The sequence below is a fragment of the Nelumbo nucifera genome, chromosome 1 (genome assembly GCF_055504915.1).
Source record: "Nelumbo nucifera cultivar China Antique chromosome 1, China Antique-T2T, whole genome shotgun sequence".
In the NCBI taxonomy this organism is placed as follows: Eukaryota; Viridiplantae; Streptophyta; class Magnoliopsida; order Proteales; family Nelumbonaceae; genus Nelumbo; species Nelumbo nucifera.
In genome coordinates this window covers 216626024-216645561 of record NC_142649.1, presented here as the reverse complement: position 1 = coordinate 216645561, position 19538 = coordinate 216626024, and the positions used below count along the sequence as shown (strand labels likewise).

At 36.1% G+C, this 19538-nt stretch overlaps 1 protein-coding gene across 1 annotated transcript; it reads left to right on the top strand.

Moving 5' to 3' along the window:
- The first annotated feature begins 14442 nt into the window (after window positions 1-14442).
- On the top strand, window positions 14443-16834 carry LOC104585797 (heavy metal-associated isoprenylated plant protein 9-like). The gene is made up of 5 exons (XM_019200563.2): window positions 14443-14984; window positions 15105-15372; window positions 15503-15675; window positions 15779-15869; window positions 16220-16834. Exons 1-5 carry the CDS (start codon window positions 14964-14966, stop codon window positions 16711-16713), a joined length of 1047 nt encoding a protein of 348 aa, XP_019056108.1. The 5' UTR covers window positions 14443-14963; the 3' UTR covers window positions 16714-16834.
- Window positions 16835-19538: the final 2704 nt, after the last annotated feature.

Genomic DNA, 19538 nt, shown 5'->3' with positions numbered 1-19538 from the left:
GTTTGATTACAAGGCAACCACGTACAGTCATAACTGGTGGCTGACCACGATCGTGCATCCCCCTTACACACAAAGAACCACAAACACGTATCGTATGTGTGTAATGTGCTTGATCAGTAAGGGCCATATTGTTTACACAAAAGCAAGCCATCATATTCATATGCTAAGTTCCTCATGTATAAGTTCCCATGCAACTCAATTGACCAAATGGCGCTATTAGAGGATTTGTCCTATTATAATTTAATTCTTGTTTGTTATGTACTTTATCTTATACTATCTGTATTATTATTTTATTTGATGTAGGGGTGTCAATCGACTATTTTTGGTTTGGATCCAATCCGATTCAAATCTTATCAAATTGGATTTGGACGGTCCATTATAATTATTGGATTGGACTAATCCAAAATAAATTTGTCCATATTCTTATTGGGTTGAATTGGACATAAACCAACTTTTCAGTAATCCAATAATGAGGCCAAACTCTTGTCCAATTTGAAATCAATCAAGACTGAAGCTAGCATAAAATCACTTTTATGAAAGTATTTTTATGAAAACAATTTTACAAAAGCACTTTTATAAGAGTAATTTTATCATAAAAATACTTTTTTGAAAGTATTTTTACAAAAGTACTTTTATAAAAGCACTTTTACAAAAGCACTTTTATAAAAGTACTTTTACGAAAGCACTTTTACAAAAGTACTTTTACGAAAACACACAAAATCACTTACAAAACACTTTTGTAGATGTACTTTTATAAAATCACTTTTATGAAAATACTTTTATGGAAGTACTTTTATAAAAGCACTTTTATGAAAGCACTTTTACAAAAGTGCTTTTATGAAAGTAGTTTTATAAAAACACTTCTATGAAAGTACTTTTATAAAAGTACTTTTAAGAAAGCATTTTTATAAAAGCACTTTTATGGAAGTACTTTTATAAAAGTACTTTTATATGCACTTCTATGGAAGTACTTTTCTAAAAGTGCTCTTACAAAAGCACTTTATTCAAAGCACTTTTACAAAAGTGCTTTTATATAATTTTTGATATTTCATTCAGTTTGGATTGATTTTATTTTGTTATTTATTCACATCTCAAGAGCATGTAGTGGAAGCGGAGAAGGGAAAGAGGAAAGGAAGGCCCTCTTCTAATGAGAGTTTTATTGTGTTATTTTAACCTTCTTTGTTCTAATACCTAAATAACACTTTAATTGTAAATACACATTATGTTTTTTAATATTGAACTTTCTTGTTTAATGTATCTCCACTGTTTAATTGTTATGTGTATATAAATTAATAAAATAGGTCATATTTGAGAACAGGTTCATTTAGACATTGTTGGGTTACAGGTATTATGCTGGAAAGGATGGTTGATGAGGCCATTTCAATTTTTAGTGAAACGTCATCGAAACTTAATATAAGCTTTTGCCAACAGTTATTAATAAATGTCGTTAAAAGTAATTTCTATGAACATCACCATAAATATTAATGTGCCTCAAATTTATCCTTCTAGTGACATTAGGCAAATGTCACAAAAAATTATTTTTGTGACACTTATGAAATGTTATTAAAAATATTTATTAGGTGATGCTTAAGAAATGTCATAAAAAATAATTTTATGAAAGTATGTGACTTTTGTAAAAGGTTTAGTGACATTTGCAAAATGTCGCGAAATCTAACAAAATTGTCATGAAAACTTTTAGCGACATTTGCAATCATGACGATGATGCAAATGTCACAAAAACCTTTTGCTTACATTTCTATATCTTTTGGTGACATTTATGAAATGTCATGAAAAGCTTTCTTTCCTATAGTGTGGGTTCAGTCCATTTATAAGTGGACTCACATTGAACTGGATCGGGTTGGACCAAATCCAGTCCAATTGATGCCTCTAGTTTGTTGTATATCTCTTGTTTCCTAACTGAAGTAAACTTCAAGTGAATGTACTCCGCATATAGTAATAAATACATGGCTCTCAATTCACTCTTCATTGAGAAAGCCATTTTCTCCAACTATCTATATATTATTCCAAGTTGGTATACAGCCACTCTGATCTACAAGGGCTTTCCATGAAGTTTCCAGCCATGTTTCTCAAAGCACACAGGCTTCAATGACTGTGAGTACTTTTTAGTTCATCTTTTCTAGCACCCATGTAACACACTACCTACAGATTAAGTTGAACAATGATAGTTATCTTCTCTAGAGGGCCCAACTCTTGCCTATTTTCTACACCAATCGCCTAATGGGATATGTATGTAGATGGTTCCATTGCTACACTGTCTAAGGAGATTCTTGATCCAAATAACCATATCCAACCTATACTGACTGGTTCATGAAGGATCAATTAGTGCTCTCATGAACCATCGCCTCTTTGACTGAAGGCATCTTTACACAAGTGGTTGGTTTATGTAAGGTATGGAATGCTCTTACCAAGTCATTTGCCAATTATTCTTGTTCCAAAATTTTACAGTATAGCAGGCGACAATTCAAGGCATTGAAGAAAGGGAGTTTTAAGTATCAGAAGTTGAAGACAAGAATATAGAAGACAATTTAGTGAGAATAAAGTTACACACACCATTAGGCATGTCAGAGTATGTATTTATAATTGACAGTTCTAATTACAATAAAATTCCAAAAGTAAGTAGGAGAGTTAGTGTTCAACACAGGATAGGAGATGGACTCTAAAGCAATTGACCAGTAAGATATTCTTGTTCAAGTAGAACTCCAATAGTAGTCGATAGTCTTTCGGCAATTGTTGAACCTATCTATAATAGTGATATGATCTTATACATACTTGCTAGATTGGGTCCAGAGTATGAGCTGGTAGTTACAACCATTACCAACGACACAAACATTAAAGATCTTAATGTTGATGACATCTTGGGTATTCTTCTTGGACATGAAGTGTGTGGCTTGAATGGTGGTAGGGGGCATGGTTCTTTTTCAAATGGTAGGGGCATGGTTATTTTTCAAATGGTGACCAGTTCCAGAATGGTGGTCGTAGTTGTTGTAACTCATCAATGTTGTTTTTGTTAGATAGTATATGCCCTTAACTCCAATCAGCTTGATGTGCATTATGGCATTTATTGTAAATGAATAAAGTACATATTTGATTCATGTTATATTGGTGTGTTTCTGTATAATACCCTTACACTGGACACTTATGAGACTCGTGTTAGTTTAGAATCTTCACAGCCATTGGATAGATCTGGGGAGATTTATCCTGTCAAGGCTGATACTGATGTGCCATCAAGTGGGTTGGGGTGGTTTTTTTCAGCTTCCAGGGTGAAACCTGAGGTACATGTAGTGTAGGTTTTTTTGAAACCCTGAACTGGACCAAATTCCAGTATTGCCCTGGACCTTAGAGAGAGATGGGAAAAACTGGAATGTTACACTTGACCCCTAGACTCGATTATGGTACTACACTAGGTGTTGGATTGGGCTGTCTTTGATATACCAATCAATGAGATCCTTAGCGGGGGACAAAACCTGGGTATGTTGGGACAGTCCGAGAATTCACTTGAGTGGGTGATCATAGTGACAGGATCAGCCCCTTTGTCGTACAAAGTGAATGATTGGGGAATGCACTCTCTCTGATGGAAACCAAAACTGCTGGTAGTTGATTTCAAATTGTTGAGATTTGTATTGCAAAATATATTTATAAAGAGATATAAATATATATTATGGTTTCACAAAATGTTTGCAAAAGATTTTATGGTTTGAGAGGAAAAAAAAGAAAAGGCAATAAAAAAGAGAGAACAAAAATCCTGTCTTTTTCCCTGGTTCTCCTCTATTAATCTGTAAGGTCAATCAAAGAGAACCAAAAAGACATGAAAGTGAAGATATGAAGATCTCTTACTGTTCTTCTTCTTCTCTTGTTCCACTTCCAAGTTGTTGCCTAAATCTTCAGAATGCTCCAATAGAGATCTTAGCAGAATCCCTTTTAAAGCACTGAATCAAAGCTTACAACATTAGCAGGAGAGTCCATAATTATGTTTCTTCTCCTTCTCATCTTCTCTCTCCTAAAACTTCATTGCTACCTCCATGAAAACAATGGGAATCCAATATCATGTTTTCATGAAACTACAAATTCTAGCTATATACATAAAACCTATGCTCCATTTCTTAATTTGCTCCACCTTTTCACCAATCAAAAGCAGAAGATCAAACAAATAATAAAAAAATGAAGTCCATTAGAATTGAAAAGAATAGAGAGAAAGAGACCTGCTTGCTTCGTCTTTGTGGAGGTTCCGCTTCTTTGAAGGATTTCAAGCTCAACGTGACCGAGGGACATCAATTCTAACGTGAGGCTAGACAAGATTCCTTTGAAGAGAACAAGGACGCCTGAGATCCCTGTGTATGTGAACCACTAGAAGGATCCGAAGGTGATATCATCAAAGGAGAAAGAGAGAGAGAGAGAGAGAGAGATGTCATCGAAGAATCCATTTTTGGGTGAAATTCTTTGACAACCTCCTTGATTCACAACCATCTCTCTCTCTCTCTCTCCTTATGAAAAGTGAGGAGAATAGGCAGTCTGAGAACGATGCAACATCGATTTGCAATTGATTTCTTAGAATCCATTAATAGAGGCCCTACAGTGTGAAAGAAAGATGGAAGGGAAGAGGGGAGAAAGGGAAAGATGGAGATAGTGAGAGGACAGAGAGGAATGGGTAGGATAAGGGTAGATTAGAAGTTTTAAAAGAAATTACCGGTCAAAACAGTAGGGGTACTTTGAGACAATATATAAACAGTAAGGGTTAGTTAGTTAATTAGCTAAATCGATCTTTATATGCTCATTTATGTTGATGATGTTTTTTCTCTTTGGAACGTCCGTGTATGCTGTGACAACCTATATCTTTGCCTTTCCTCTTAAAGACCTTGGTCCAATGCACTATTTCTTGGGAATTGAGCTTACATCACAACCCAGTGGTATCGTTATTAGTCAACACGGGTGGTATATATTGAGCTTGGTATCGTTATTCTGTCCTGATATGTACACCTCATACAATAATAAATAGAGGTTCTCAATTTACTCTTCATCGAGCAAATAAGCCATTTTCTCCAACTCCCTGTTATTCTAAGGCCTCGTTCACATTTCGGTAAGCTACTTACTCAGGTAAATGCACTTACCCAAGTAATTGTTTCCCAAGAAAGATTTACCCGGGTAAGTGCATTTACCCATGTTTTATTTCCCATGTAAACAAGGCAATGACCATTTTATCCATAAAAATCCATTATTACAAGGGTCATTTTTGTCCCTTTCAAGTGTTGGCAACTTTAAGTTATTTAGCCAACTAGGATGGGTATCACTTACCTGGGTAAGTGATACGTAGGAAAATAAACTTTCCGTGGTCTCCACATAAATCTGAAAAAAGAACATAGGATTGTTGACAAATAGGAATCAAAATCCCATTGACCAATTTTCCCCCTCTCAAAATCCAAAAATGCTATGATTGGTTTGAAGGAAAAGTAGAGAAAGGAAAGAAAAATTAGGGAAACCTTTACAAACCTTGTATAGGTTTTCTTATCTTTCCCTTCCTTTCCTACCTTTTCCATCAAACCAAACATAGCCAAAAATAACGCCCCCTAAGTGGCACCCCCCAAAGATGCTAGGGATGAAGCAATAGCAATGTAATTGCTTGGCGAGCTCATGAGTCTTCTTCCATTTACTAAATTTAAATCGACCCGCCAACGTGAGGCCCTTTTGCTCTACCTTCTAAAAAATCGTCTTGGACAGGACTTTATATTCCGGAATTATATATGTGTATATATAATAGGTTCTGTACAGACATATATACTTTTCGAGGAATATCAAAATATATGTCCCCATCACTTTACATCCCGTATATTCTAGCTCATCAAGAACTAGTTACCACCCTAGCTTCGACAAGACTTTCTGATGACAACACTTCAACCACCGATTCAGCATCTATAAGTACCAAGGCCGATAGTGATTTATGGAGGGCTCTTAAAACTGCTCACCATCCATTTCTAGTCTATTTTCTGCCTTGCTTTGCAAACAAGCTATTGGATTTTAATCTCATAAGAGATTAAATCCAATGGGTTTAATTGGTCAATTACATGAGAAATTGCACCTGCACATTTGTTTGGAAAATTAGCTTTTCTTTTACAAAACCCAGTTTTGAAATTGTCCCACATTGGAAAATTATAAGCTTTGTTTTTAGTATTTTAATAGGAGTTGATTTACACTCCTTAGAAATAGTAGAGGAGAGAATGGAGGTTTGATACCGCGCAACGTGCGTGCATGCGTGTGCACGCGTGTGTGCGGCGCAATGAGGTGCACTTCGCGCACACCCGCATGGCTCGCGAAGGGCGGCTTTGGTTTTGGTGCGATGCTCACCGTTGATCACCGTTGATGAGATCAACGGTCACGATTCAATCGGGTGTGATCAAGAGGCACAATTCAAAGTTAACAGTCATTAACTGTTAACTACCTTCTAAACAGTCACAATGTTTGAAATTGTGACAGTTCAAGGTGCCTTCTCTGAACCAGCACTAACCTTTTCTTCATACCTCTTCATAAACTATTTAAGGAGCATGAATCAGACTTCAAAAACACACATTTTTGAAATCCACTTTTTCTCTCTCTCTCTCAGTTAGGTCTGCTACAGTCTCACAGAAGGTTTCTTCGGAGATTCTTCAACTTTGTTGGTTGTAGATTCTCGCCCAAGGCTCTATTGTATCCTGGGAACGGATTTGCCTGTAACCCAACAACAAACTCAGTGAAACTGAGTGGGGGCAAATAACGTTCTAAAGACAGTGTCTTCATATGCACCTCAGAGCTTCTCCTCCAAAGTTATAGTGACCCCATTTCCCAACAATTTTAGAACATTATTCTGCAATAGAGGCGGAAGCAAGCATGACTTCGATCAAGATGATGAACGAAGATCTTGTTCGACTGAACCAGTTCGATAGAGCAAACTTCAGCCGATGGCAAGACAAGACGATCTTCTTTCTGAACACACTAAAACTATACTATCTGCTGGACCCGAATCTACAATCACTTCCTGAACCCACTGACAAAATCTCAGAAAAACTAAAGAAGGAAAGAGCAAAACGAGAAGAGAACTCACTTCTGTGCCGATGACACATACTGAATGCCTTATCAGACCAGCTCTACAACTTATACAAGGAACTTACATCTCCAAAAGAAATCTAGAAGGCCCTGGAATTCAAATACAAGGTGCAAGAAGCATGTACGAATAAGTATCTTATTGCAGAATACTTTGACTTAACCATGAACGATCATAAACCCATACTGGAGCAAGTTCATGAACTACATGTGATAGTCAACAAAATTTGATCCCTTGACATCATCCTTCCTGAATCTTTCTAAGTGGGAGCCATCATTGCCAAACTTCCACCCTCTTGGAAGGATTACAAGAAGAAGCTTCTGCACAAAGCTGAAGAATCTACCTTGGAGCAAATTCAGCAACACCTTTGTAATGAAGAATAGTCTTGGATTAGAGACAGTAGGGATAAGACCCTGGCCGGTATGTTGAACTCTAAGGTCAATTTTGTGGAAAACGGATCGAAGAAGACTAACCCTGCATTACAAGTAAAGAAAAATGATGGAAACTTCAAGAAGAGCAACAATAAGAAATGATCCTGCTATGTTTGTGGAAAGATGGGGCATTATGGCCGAGTTTGCCGACATCAGAAAGGCGAAACCAAGTCTGTAAACATGGTAGAAGGCAATCTAGTGGCCATGATTACTGAAGTCAACATGGCAAAATCGTCTTCTGGATGGTGGTTTGATTTAGGCGCCACAGTCCATGTTTGCAAAGACAAGTCCTTGTTCAAGACATATGAAGAAGTGACTGATAGTCAGGAGGTACAGATGGGAAACCAAACATGTGCCAAAGTTGCTGGAAGAGGCAGCGTAGAGTTGAACTTCACCTCTGGAAAGACCTTGACTCTCCTGAATGTTCTCCGTGTTTCTGACATTAGAAAGAACTTGGTCTTAGTAAATCTTGTCTGTAAGAGGGGATTCAAAGTTGTTTTTGAATCCGACAAACTAATATTGTCCAAGAATGGGATGTTTCTTGGAAAGGGATATGGTTGTAATGATATGTTCAAATTAAGTATTAATGAAGGAAAAGTTTACTTATATTGTTGATTCTTTCTCTTTATGGCATGATAGATTAGCACACTTGAATTTTAAATCCATAAAGAATATGAACAAACTTGGTATAATTGCTTATAGTAATGAATCAACTGAAAAATGTGAGATATGTGTAAAATCTAAAATGGCTAAGAAACCTTTCCCTAGTGTTGAGAGAAATTCTCAACTTTTATAACTAATTCATTCTGACATCTGTGAACTCAATGGTGTATTAATTAGGGGAGGTAACAAATACTACATAACATTTATAGATGACTTTTCTAGGTACACCTATGTCTATCTTATGAGAAATAAGGATGAAGCCTTTGACATGTTTAAACTGTACAAGACTGAAGTTGAAAATCAACTAGAAAAGAAAATTAAAATCCTTAGAATTGATAGGGGTGATGAATACTTTAAAAATGAGTTTAATTCCTTTTGTGAAGAATTTGTAATAATACATTAGTGTTTTGCTCCCTATACCCCTTTACAGAATGGCCTAGCCGAAAGGAAAAATAGAACACTTACAGAAATGATAAACTGCATGTTGTTAAAAGCTAATGCACCCTTATACCTGTGAGGGGAAACACTTCTAATAGTCTACCATTTACTTAACATAATTGTTTCTAGAGTTAATAACAATTGTCTATATGAATTATGGACAGGAAGAAAGCCTAATTTAGCATATCTAAAAGTGTGGGGGTGCTTAGCATATTATAGAGTTCCAGATCCTAAAAGAACCAAGTTAGGATTCACAACTAAGAGAAGTATGTTTGTTGGATATGCAGAACATAGAAAGACCTATAGACTTCTAGACTTAGAGTCCAACATAATAATTGAAACTAGAGATATTGAATTCTTTGAGAATAAACTATGTTATGATTCTACAGAAAATGATAGAGAACCTGAAAGAGTAACTCAAATCTCAATACCTATTGATAATAATGAGATTAAAAAAAGAAATGACACAATTATAACACCTACAATAGAATCTAAAAGAAGTCAAAGACAAAGAACAAAGAAACACTTAGGTTCAAATTTTATCTCTACTCAGTCAATTGTATTTTTGGTTGAGGCTGATAGAGAGAAAATTTTAAATAAGATACCCATTGTCCTGAACATTAAAAATGATCCAAAAACCTACAAGGAGGCCATGAGCTCTAGAGATGCTGCCTTTTGGAATGAAGCTATAAATGATGAAATGGATTCAATAATGTCAAATAACACATGGGTACTAGTAGACCTGCCTCCAGGATCAAAACCAATCAAATGTAAATGGGTGTTTAGAAGAAAATACAACACTGATGAAACTGTACAAACTTTTAAGGTTAGATTGGTAGCTAAAGGATTTAGTCAAAAGGAAGGGATTGATTACTTTGACACCTATGCACCTGTGGCTAGAACAACTTCTATTAGAACACTCATAGAATTAGCATCCATTTATCACTTATCTATTCATCAAATGGATGTTAAAACTGTTTTCTTAAATGGTGATTTAAATGAAGAGGTTTATATGGAACAACCAGAAGGATTTGTTCTTCCTAGAAATGAGAAGAAAGTTTGTAAACTGGTTAAATCACTATATGGATTCTTAAAACAAGCACTTAAACAGTGGTATGAGAAATTTGATTCTTGCATTCTAACTTTTGCTTTTAAACATAATAGTGTTGATAGATGCATCTACTCAAAATTCATTGAAAATTATGGAGTAATTGTATGTCTTTATGTTGATGATATGCTTATTGTGGGTACAAATATGGTTGGCACAAATGAAACTAAAACTACTTATCCTCTCTCTTCAAGATGAAAGATTTAGGAGAAGTAGATACCATCTTGGGAATAAAAGTTAAAAATCATAGTAGAGGTTATGCATTAACCCAATCCCATTATATTGAGAAAGTACTTGAGAAATTTAAGCATTTAGGGTTTAAAGAATATAGCACACCATATGATTCTAGTATAAAGCTAATAGAAAATACTAGTAAAGCAATTGCACAACTTAAGTATACTAGTGCAGTAAGAAGCTTGATGTATGCTATGGTTTGTATTAGACCTGATATTGCATTTGCAGTAAGTAAACTCAGATGGTTTATAAGTAATCCCGGTGTAGAGCACTAGAAGGCAATTGGGAGAGTTTTTGGGTATCTCAAGAGAACATTGGAACTTGGCTTGTTTTACTGTGATTATCCAACTGTACTAGAAGGGTATACTGATGCAAGTTGGATTACCGGTAATGGAGATAACAAGTCCACCTTTGGATGAATTTTCATCCTTGGTGGGGGTGCGATCTCTTGAGCATCCAAGAGACAAACTTGTATATCTCACTCAACCATGAAATCCAAATTCATAGGTTTGGCGACTGCTGGAAACGAGACTGAATGGATTAGGAATTTATTATTGGATATAAAACTTTGGCCTAGTCCTATGCCTCCAATTTCCATTTACTGTAATAGTGAGGCAACTTTGTCAAGAACCTACAGTGGTACATACAATGGTAAGTCCAAACATACAAGTCTGAGACATGAATTTGTTAGGCAACTGATTCAAGATGGAGTCATCACTGATTCAAGTAAAAACTTGACTGATCCTCTTACCAAGGCCTTGGACAGAGAATTGATAAGAATGACAACCAAAGAGATGGGATTAAAACATTTTACTTAGTCAACTGCAATGGTAACCTGACCTAAACTGAAAAAAAAAAAAAACATCAGTATTGGGTTTAATGGGTAACAAGTTACAACAATGTGACTGTTAGCACTGACATTGAGAAATTTCCCATTACAACACAAGCAGTGTTATCCGTTATGATGAGAGGTTGAATTAAACTCTTAATGAAGTTCTGAAATGTGTCAAATAACGAAACACATAGTGGAACTTCACCTATATGAACATAGAAGTGGTGCCGCTTCTCATGAGAGTTTGGGCTTGATCTCGGGATTGTTCATGAAACCAGAAAAGAAGCACATGGCCATAACAGTGCTAAGCAAAACTTGAAACTCTTGCAGAGAATGGACATTTTTGTGTGTATGGGTGTCTCCGATCTGTCTTGAGAGTAATTGGTTTAAGGTCTTATCACCAATAAATTTGACAAGGCTCTGAGATATCTATACTAACAAAAGGTTTAAGTTGAAAAACACATTTTCTATGCATAACTGTGTCATAGTAGTTTGGATTGAGGCATAACTATGTAAGTGATCAATCAATGTGGGGGATTGTTGGATTTTAATCTCATAAAAGATTAAATCCAATGGGTTTCATCGGTCAATTACAAGAGAATTGCACTTGCACACTTGTTTGGAAAATTAGCTTTTCTCTTACAAAATTCAGTTTTGAACTTGTCCCACATTGGAAAATTATAAGCTTTGTGTTCAATATTTTAATAGGAGCTGATTTACACTCCTTAGAAATAGTAGAGGAGAGTATGGAGATTTGATACCGCGCAATGTGCGTACACGCGTGTGCGCGATGCAATGAAGCACTTTAGAGGCACACTTTGCTTGCACTTTGCGCGCACCCGTGTGGCTCGCGAAGGGGGGCTTTGGTTTTGGTGCGATGCTGACCGTTGATCATCGTTGATGAGATTAACGGTCATGATTTGAACGGGTGTGATCAAGAGGTACAATTCGAAGTTAACAGTCATTAATTGTCAACTACCTTTTAAACAGTCACAATGTTTGAAATTGTGGTTGTTCAAGGTGCCTTCTCTGAACCAACACTTACATTTTCTTCATACCTCTTTATAAACTATTTAAGGAGCATGAATCAGACTTCAAAAACACACATTTTCGAAATCCACTTTCTCTCTCTTTCTCTCAGTCCGGTCTGCTACAATCTCACAGAAGGTTTTTTCGGAGATTCTTCAACTTTGCTATTTGTAGATTCTCGCCCAAGACCGTTGTATCATGGGAACGGATTTACTTGTAACCCAATAACAAACTCAGTAAAACTGAATGGAAGCAAATAACATTCTAAAAACAATATCTTTAGATGCACCTCAGAGCTTTTCCTCCAAAGTTAATAATAACCCCATTTCCCAACACAAGCTGCATATACAAGCATCCGTCAAGTAAAAGAGAGAGGTACATCTATTTCTATAATAACCGATAACCCGTTATAGAAATATAGACAGAAAATCTAGAATCTATACTGAACCGCCTGAATGGTCCCAGCTAAGCAAGCTATCTTTCGGCTCAGATATTTAACGTCGATTCCATTCCATCCATAGGCTGATAGACATCTATTGATCTATGGAATCATCTCCATTGTCTATGTTGTCCTCTTGTTCACTTTTTAAATGGGAGCAGCAGATGGTTGGGTTTATCTTTGATTGCTCTGTCAAAGTGTCAAGCGTCACTCACAGCAACCATCACATGGTTATGGCCTACACACATTTTCATGTTTCATGTTTGACAAGAGGCGGCACTGATATGATCTATTCCATCTATATAGTCGCTAGCTATAGTAGTCTTAAAACTAACAAAAAAGCAAAACCAGAAAAAGAGAAAGCTAAAGTAGCAAACAGTAATTAATTGAGTATGGCTTTGGCTTTTTAACAAGGCTAAGCAAGTTTACGGATATCCAGCAAGTCAAGAGTCGTCAGTTCCCATTAAAAGTAATATATAGCAGTCTCTCTACGATTCCCTCCTAGTATGGGAGTTGAAAAAGTTGAAACTTGCAAGGTCATTTTTATGGCTTTTAATTATATCTAATTTCTGAGTTTGGTTTGCAGTTGGAATTGAAACCAAAATCCTGTGGGAATCAGAATTAGAATAGTCTATTTTCATAGTCTGTTTGATTCATATAGAAATGAGAATAGAAATTTAATTCGGCGGAAATGAGATTTCATTTTTAAAGAAAAGATAGGAAATGACCATTCTCTCAAATAGAGGAATAACTATTCTAAAAGAAATGAGAATGAGATTTCAATTCCGCCCAACCAAACAATTAGAATTAGAATAATCCAATTCTAGACTCCTATTCCCACAAATCAAACAAGGCCTTAATTAGTTTGGACGGTCGCTGGGCCATCGTTACCCTAGTTTTGGAGGTTTCTCTTGCCTTGATGCAAGGAAAAAGGTTGCATGCTGAGTCATTTCCACGAATCCTCCAACTCAGTCGGTCCTCTTCTTTGTTCTTACAGCTGCTAAAAGGAACAAAAAAGCCAATTTTCTTGGTACCATAGAAAGCGATATTTCTGATTTTACTGCATCTCTTCTGAGTTCTGATCAGTACACGTTGATGCAAATGCAATATTAACCCTACTTATTGCATGTGTTATTTCGCAATAACACTATACTTATTGCAAATGCAATACGTACGTACGGTTCTATCATCTATATATGTCAGCTTCAAATCTGACAAATTAAAATGAACTTAATTAGAGTCAGCCTCTTAACCATTCCCGGCCCTTCACCCATTTTTTGAATTAAGTTGCTTCTCTTTTTATTTTTGAACATGGGAAAGAAAATTCTCAAAAGAAAAAGAAACACGAGCAAAAGTTCAACGGTCCCGCTTGAACTGTTGTAGTGTTGTAAAATAATTGAGGTTTGTTGGCCGATCAGTCCAGGTCATCGAGGTATAGGTGTCAAAAAAGAACCGAAAGGGGATGGCCACGTCTGAGGCCCCCACCACAACCACTTTTATTTTTGGTTTGGTGAGGTGAGGATACATGCATGAGATGAGGATGGTGGGACATCTCAACCTGACAAATTTAAAAGAGAGTTTGGAACATAATGTAACCACCAACTCTTGTCACGTAAAACTCAAAATACAAGTTTCCCTTTAAGTGATTCCTTTCCCTAATGTCTCTTAGACTCTGTTTGGAAGGAGTACAAATATAAATATATAGGGCGCAACACCTTATATTTTTGTATTATTTTGCATTTGTACCCCATCCAAACTGAACCTTAATTTTTCATGTTCCCCAGAATATTAACTTATTTTGAGAAGAGCTCTTGATCAATGATTTATAGCTTTCTTGACGAAAATTGAAACTAATTACACCTATAGATGTTAGACATAAATAACCCATACGATAATATTAAGATTCCTGTGAAATAATTTAGTTTACAATAATTATTAGTAATTAATTTTAACTAAGTAGTCAAGGCCTACTTAACTCACCATGCTCAAATACATACATCGTTGGTTTGTGAATTGTGATTGGTGGTTACAGGACTGGGTCATACGAGATTCCAAACTCAGATAAAGAGACCTGTTTGGTTTTGCAATTTTTGAAAGAAAAAGAAGATAACCCATAAGTACTCGTAATCCACTCTACATATGTAGTATATATCTACCCCCATCGTTAGTCGTTACGACAACGGCCCACGTGCTCACGGGCTTGTAAATCTGGAGACATTTGACAACGCAAAGCCCAAATAGGTTCAGTATAAATTCAAGACTTCCTTTTTCCTTCGGGATTCATCACCTAAGCCTCTCTACTCTCTATAAATTGATACTCCCCCTTTCTCCTTTTCTTAGCGTTGGAATTGGAGAATACAGAGATAAGATACAAAACAAAAGGAAGGATTTAATAAGGTATAAGAGAGAGTAAGAGGGGTTCCCTGTAAAGCTAGTAGTGGTGCTGCATGTGCTGTGCTTTGGAATGACATTGCTACTTTACCAGACATATTATTATTATTATTATCATTATTAGCATTTAGCAAGATCGTTCATAAGTCACTACTAATTCTCATTGTGTAGAAAAAATAAAAAAGAGGCACTTCTTTTGGATCTTAATTTCTTTCTTGGATCATCTCCGTTCTTCTTCTCTTTTGTCGACGTAATTGGACGGCGACGGCGATTATTTGTTGTTGGTGAATCGGTGATCCACAGAGGCAATGGGTGAAGAGACTAGGAAGGTAACGTGTGGTTCCTGCATGCTAGCTAGCTACATTAATTTCCCCTTGTTATTGTTCTTAATTGTGTGCTCGTGAATGTTTAATTGTATGGGGATTCTGCTTCTTCTTCTAATGGGGCAGGAAGAAGCCAAGGTAGAGGAGAAAAAGGAAGAGAAGGCAGAGGAGAAAAAAGAAGAAAAGGCAGAAGAGAAAAAAGAAGATAAGGCGGAGGAGAAAAAAGAAGAAAAGGCGGAGGAGAAGAAAGAAGAAAAGGCGGATGAGAAGAAAAATGAAAATGCGGAAGAAAAGAAAGAGGAGCCCAAGCCACCCGAGCCTGTAATTTTGTTCGTAGACTTGCATTGTGTAGGATGTGCAAAGAAGATAGAGAGATCCATCATGAAATTCAGAGGTCTCCGTCTTATTCTGCCTCTTCATTCATTCACTCCCAAATAGGTGTAATTAATTAATATAACTTGATCGATGGACGACGTACATTTTCGTTTTGTTAATTAATTTGTTATGATTGACACTGATCACAGGAGTTGAAGAGGTTGTTATGGACATGGCACAGAATCAAGTAACCATAAAAGGGATAGTGCAGCCTCAAGCTATATGCATGAGAATACAGAAGAAGACCAAGAGAAGAGCCAAGATCCTCTCTCCATTACCTGCAGCCGAGGGAGATGCCTTGCCAGAAGTCGTCACTTCACAGGTCTTATTATAGCTAGGTTCCATTACTTTAATTTCATTATCAATTTTATGTAGGAGGTTAATTTTTCTCTTTTTCTCTCTACCGATCGATCTCTCCCTTCCAGGCTAGTGGATTGACCACTGTGGAACTGAATGTGAACATGCATTGTGAAGCTTGCGCTCAACAACTCAAAAGAAAGATACTCAAAATGAGAGGTATATAACTATATAACTAGCTACCTAGTGACTCTCTCTCTCTCTCTCTCTGAATCCATGCATTTCAGAAAGAGTGTTTTCCTTAGTCGCCTCATTCTGACCAACTGTACTCTTTACTGGTCGAACTCTTATTATTTGGTCCCATAATCACATCAGCACCCTTCGAAGAAGAGAAAAGAAGAAGTTATAAACAAGTGATGCTCTCTGTTGCTTAATAGTCCAAGTCCAATATATATTTTAATTACAATGTCCAATTTAGTTGTAATTGTAAAAATAATTAAATCTAGTCATTACTTGAAAGAATTATCGGAATTGAAGTTGAAGCTTCAATCGATGACTACATCGCGCAGGGGTGCAAACAGCTGAGACAGAGATGAGTACAGGAAAGGTGATGGTGACCGGTACCATGGACGCTGGACGGCTCGTCGATTATGTATACAGGAGAACTAGAAAGCAAGCACGTGTCGTCCCGCAGCCCGAACCTGTTGCCGAGAAGAATGAGGAAGGAGAAAAACCAGCAGAAGAAGCAGCAAAACCCGAAGAGAAGAAGGAAGAAAATGCTGAGAAGAAGGACGATAATGCAGAGAAAAAGGAAGAAGATAAAGCACCGGCGGAACAAGAAAACAAGGGCGAAAATAATAGCGGTGACAACAACGAGAATAGTGCCAAAGAAGCCAAGGAGGGTGATGAAAACAAGGAAGAGAAGAACAACGGCAGCAACAACAACGAGGAGGAAATAATGAAGCGAATGATGTATTACTATCCCCCACTTTACGTCATCGAACGGGTCCCACCTCCCCAACTTTTCAGTGATGAGAATCCAAACGCATGTTGCATCACATGATCAGAATCCGTTTTCAAAGGATTATAGTATAATAAATATGATATGGAAGGGTTAATGTATAATCAAGTTTAATTAATTAAGTCGAGGTTAATAAATGATATTATCATGTGATCTTTTAATATCTACTGCTACAAATAAAATAATAATGCATCCGGTGGAACCAGTATGATCTATAGCCGTGCATCTGGCGGCAATCGTGTTTTAGATGTGCAGATATTCAAATGTCCCTTCTGGGGATTCGAGCGTATTCCCAATAGAAATACTGAAATATGTACGGAGTAGATTGTTTGAAATAGTTATTATTTATTTTATAGCCTCTCTATTCTATATGTTAAGACTGAGAATACTATTGGGTCATAATACGTGAAGGTTACAATGATTATATTATCATGTTAGCCAAGTCTGTTTTCTATTATTACAAAAAGAGTCTGTTTTGTTGATATATCTTATAATGGTATTTTCAAAACTTCATTTATGTTTTGTTATTTAATGAAAAAGGAATTGTTGTCACTTGTCAATAGACATTTTTGTTCATATTTTAATGCAATTTTTTTTTCTTTTTTGAAAAAAGAGAATGTTTAAGTATCCAGATTTTCTGTTCATTTTCTCTACACACACTGCACTGCAACCACACATCTTAGAATACAAGATGGCGCGACTTGTGGCTGCAATTCAAGGTGAATGGAGTGTGGGTAGATAATTGTGCGCAGGAAATCTGGACATGATGTTTAATTAAGCTTAAGCTTAATTTTGAAAAACATATGAAATTTTGGCTGGTTATAAATAAATATGACCTCTACAAAAATTTCCCTTTCACATTTAGAATATTTATATACACACCCCCTTTCCATTAACTATCTTGAAATTACAACTATTGACTGAACGTGATTTTTTTTTGCAAGTAAGAGTGAATTAAATTAAACTCGGCCCTTTACTGTCCACTTGATGAAGTGAATAATTTAAATAAAGTACTGAATAATCTTTTATGGGAGTAATTGGTTGGATAAATCTTTATTTCAATAAAATTTCTCATAAGAAAAAACTTTAATACATTACATTACCATTTTCTATCAGGACAATTAAAAGAGCGGGATGCTTGCATATCTATTTGAAACATTGAAACATGAATAGAGGTTTTTGCAGAGACCAAAATATATATAGAAGTGGTGCAGTTGTAATGTTTGTCCAAAAAAATATAAGGAAGATTTAAGTAATTTTCATTAATTTAAATATAACTAAAGTGAAACAAAATAGTACAATTATAAGAGTAGATACATGTGCATGCGCTTTTTATATTCATATGGTAACTTTTTTTTCTCTTTTCATTTCAACACAGCAGTAAATTCGATATTTTGGCAGGATTTAGTCCGAGGCAAATAATTGAAGCAATGGTTAGGATAAACGATCGAATCGGGATCTGCATGTAACGTAATTATCATTAAGGAATTGGTTTGCTATTGAGTTCTTATTTGGCCAAGAAATATAGGATTCTTGGTGTAGGAAAACTCCCTAGTTGAACTGATTAGAGAATCTTATAAGTTTAAACGATTTTGAGTGAGAAACCGTAAATATGAAATTAAAGCTAAATGCCAAAAAATGGCAATGGTATAAATTAAAAGGGTATCCACCTGGGCATCATCTTTCCTCCCTTTTCTAAGCATAGAGAGACACACAACATAAAATCTAGCAAGAAAATTAAATTACAATGACAATTCACAATCCAGAGAGCAGCACAGGCATTTACATCCATTCGCCAAAGCAAATTCAAAACAACTTAATTTGGAAAAGATATGTAGCTAATATAAAAACAGAACCATCAAGGCTAGCTAGCTATAGAGAATGATTAATTTGTGATCATATATCATTAAATGTATATTAAGGGGGCGTTCATTTTTTTTTTTTTTTTTGAATTTTGAGAGGAAAAAGTTGATCAATCCCATTGACAAAAAAATATATGTTGTTTATTTTTCAGATTTATATAGAGATCGAAAAAAATGTATATCATTTATCTAAATAAGTGATACCTACTTCCTAAATGGATAAATAATTTTCCCATTTGAAAAAAAATTATAAATACTTGAATGAGACAAAAATACCTATTTAATATTAATTTTTTATGACTAAAATGATTATTAATTTATAAGTTACTCGAAAGCGAAACCACTAATCCAAAACATCTACAATCGCTTTAATTGTTGGAACTCATCTTCTTAATGGAATTTGAAAAAGGCCAAGGGTCGTCGTGGCAGTGGAATCATCTCTCAGGTGGAAATTAAATTGAGGACGCGATTACAATTAATTTACAACCCATTGGGAAACAGGGGATTTTGAGCAAAAATTTCTAGGATCTGTGACGGATGTCTTTAGCCTTTAGCGAGAAAAAGAATGTTGACAAGTGTTGTTAATGGAAGACCAGCGGCGCCTCGAGTGGTCCATCACCCTTTTCGAGAAACTTTTAATTCTTTACGTGTACATAGATTGTGGGGGCGATTGGGGCGGTTATGTGGACCTGGGCCTGGATTGGCAAAGTATTAGTGACTTAGAGCCCAAACAAAAAGGCGTGGCGGTGGATTCCCTGAAACTGATAGCTAAGAAAGAACAAAATTGAGGGACGAGAAGTGGGTTTCACATGGCGTGGGACCTTATTTTACCAAACATCTGAGTCATCAGCTTGGGACATCACCTGAGTTCTGACAAAAAAGGGAGGCAGGAGGACTCACCAATAACGTGGCGATGGCATCCTTCTCTTTTTTGTCGTTTACAGCTGACACGTACTTGGCTTTCTGTTCTCCCGTCAAGAGAAGATGATTAAGTGTATGATATTA